Source organism: Ptiloglossa arizonensis, chromosome 4 (assembly GCF_051014685.1).
Source record: "Ptiloglossa arizonensis isolate GNS036 chromosome 4, iyPtiAriz1_principal, whole genome shotgun sequence".
Lineage (NCBI taxonomy): Eukaryota > Metazoa > Arthropoda > Insecta > Hymenoptera > Colletidae > Ptiloglossa > Ptiloglossa arizonensis.
In genome coordinates this window covers 8,351,622-8,354,267 of record NC_135051.1, presented here as the reverse complement: position 1 = coordinate 8,354,267, position 2,646 = coordinate 8,351,622, and the positions used below count along the sequence as shown (strand labels likewise).

General features: G+C 38.1%; 1 protein-coding gene across 1 annotated transcript; it reads left to right on the top strand.

Moving 5' to 3' along the window:
* Positions 1-251: 251 nt before the first annotated feature.
* On the top strand, positions 252-2,121 carry LOC143146240 (uncharacterized). The gene is made up of 2 exons (XM_076310351.1): positions 252-980; positions 1,673-2,121. The coding sequence occupies exon 2, from the start codon at positions 1,717-1,719 to the stop codon at positions 2,119-2,121; it is 405 nt and encodes a 134-aa protein (XP_076166466.1). The 5' UTR covers positions 252-980; positions 1,673-1,716.
* Positions 2,122-2,646: the final 525 nt, after the last annotated feature.

Here is a 2,646-nt window from a genome sequence, read left to right as displayed (position 1 = left end):
TGTTACAAAATATTCAGACATATTTTTAATATAATGGAAAGTATAAAATTATATTTATAACAAGATTTTTAAGGATATATAATAACTTGTACGAAAAGTGCCGACAACATCCGAAAGAGAAATGTCGTGATTGGATAGAGAAGGTCACGTGAGTCGAAACGCTTCAAAATATTGGTTGAGTTTGAGTAGAAGGGAATGTTCATATCCTTAAGTAGGCTTGTGTCTTCACAAAGGCAAGAGACAGTGTTGGAGAAGGATTGTGCTTATGAGCACGTAGTTTACGAATTCAATCGCAGTATCCGGTTTCAGCGAGTGTAGTGTGAGTTAGCGAAGTGGAGAGGAAAGGTTAAAGTGAGAGGAAAAGGAAAAAGACAAGGCAGAAATTTACAGGCACTGATTAGGATTGATTATAAGCTATTGAAAGAGAATGAACGCCGTTTAGTGCGCGTACATATACAATCACATATGCAATATTACAATAAAGTTAATTTCACGTTTGCAAACATATGCTTACGCGCGCGTGCGCATAGTGGAAGGACGAACACAAGTTTCGCTGTCGAACGGTGATCGTTTCGTGAAAAATTCGTGGAGGGCAGCGAAAACAAACAACTCGTGTCCGCCATCTTGCGCCTCTCCAGCTGCGTTAAAAAGAAGTGGGAGAACTAGAACGACGCGTGTGCTTTTATTTTGTTGGGAGAAGAAGTGTAAGCAAGAGGTGACCAACGGTCACCGAATGTGGTCAAATTTGCAGAAAACACGAATAGGGAGGACTGCAAGAGAACTCGAAGCAAGCGGGGCGAGGTAGCATTGCGCTCGTAGAGGTGGTTCGTGGGGTACCCCACCAAGTTTATTCCTCCGCGTTCCCCCTACCCTTTTGCCCTGGATCCCAAGATTGTTGCGCAGTTAGAAAAATCACTGAACACAATACCACCTAAAACTTTTGGTTTCATCTTTGGAAAGTAGCCCGCGCACATAATACGGTAAGTCTTGTGGCATACGCTGAAAATTAATTATCTATTCTCTCTCCTATGTTTATGCGATGTTGAGGCATTATAGTTTTTAACATGGCAGGGTAAACAAAAGAACAAACATATCAAACTATTAAATAAACTTTAGCAGGATTGGAACAAGTTAATAAACATTATTAAAATTATTATAATATATCTATTATTTGATTAATAGATATATTTAACACGTTCAATACGGCTAGACTTACCGGCAGTTCGGGGTATCATATGTTGAAACCTGGCGTTGCTCGATGAGAAACACTGGAAATTGTGGAACCTGGTAGAATATATTAATGAAAAAAGGAAATTTCGTATAGAATAATGAAATTGATTTTCGCATTATCTTGCAATAAAAAATTTATTCGATGCACTTTATTTTTACTTTAAATCGATATAAAGCCAACATTAGGGAAATATAAATATCGAATTCATTCATTGTTTAGCTTAATACAATCAAAATTTTATTATTGCTCAAACATAAATGTAATGTTTTGACAAATTTAGTAAGTTATTTGAGATTATAACATATTCTAAACTTAAAATACGTGGAACGACTGCATTAAATGTCACTTATCAAATGAAGCATTTTCTTATGAAATTTAATGATTATCGGTTAGATCAGGACTACTTGACACACAAGATTAAGAAAATGATTCGTTTTACAGACGGGTTGGTTGACTTTGTAAGTCGAAAGTACGATAAAGAAGCCATGACGAATTCGGCATCAAAATTAAACAACAAGGTAGAACGACATGGTTCACCAAATGTCGGCGTCGACCGGCACCATCACCGCTCAGGTGCAATCAAATCGTCGACGTTCATCCACAATAGTGGAAGGTCTCATGGCAGAAACTCGACTGGTAGATTAAGCTGCAGCCCCCATTATTCATCTAAAAGTACAAGAAATTCACCGCTGCGGTATGACTACAGTCCCCGTGGCAGTCCAACGAACAGTTTCTATGCAGGTGCAAAGTTTTCCGAACCGCCGTCTCCTGCGAGCCTTCCCAAACCTCCAAGCCATTGGACTACGAGACTGATGAGCAGTTGTCAGCAATCTGACAGAAGTTGCGATATTTCAAATCATCTTAAGATGATATTAAATGTCCAAGCCTGATACCCAAAGACCAACAAACCGCTAAAAACGGTTACCAGCTGCTAAAACAAAGAGACAGGTACAATATTATCGTCCTCCCTCTTGGATGAAGGATGTATTTTTCTCTTGTACATGATACCAAGTTGCTCGTTAAAAAAAAAAGAGAGAGAAACAGTGTTTACATGAGAACTGCGCGATAACACAATCTAAAGACGATATAAGTAATACGCAACTAGTTCAGGGCACCAGTGTCTTCAGTTTACGGTACGGATGCTGAGTGAAAACTATGATTTCTTCTTTAAGCTATTATACAAAGCATACAAACATTAAGAAAAAGACGCAGGTGCGTCTGCTGCGAACCGTGATTCAAGCATATAACTTGTAACAATTCTATTATGCGCCGTCTATGAAGATATAAACGTATGTATTTTAGATTATTATTATATATGGTTAACTTGCAGAGACGCTACACATAAACATATACACAAACATTGTTATATTATCTGTTTGACGAAATGGTACGAAGACATAAGCAAAGCTGCAGTA

Bases quoted from the DNA above. Each gene is read 5' to 3' on its own strand.
- LOC143146240 (XM_076310351.1), top strand. From the start codon at position 1,717: ATGACGAATTCGGCATCAAAATTAAACAACAAGGTAGAACGACATGGT.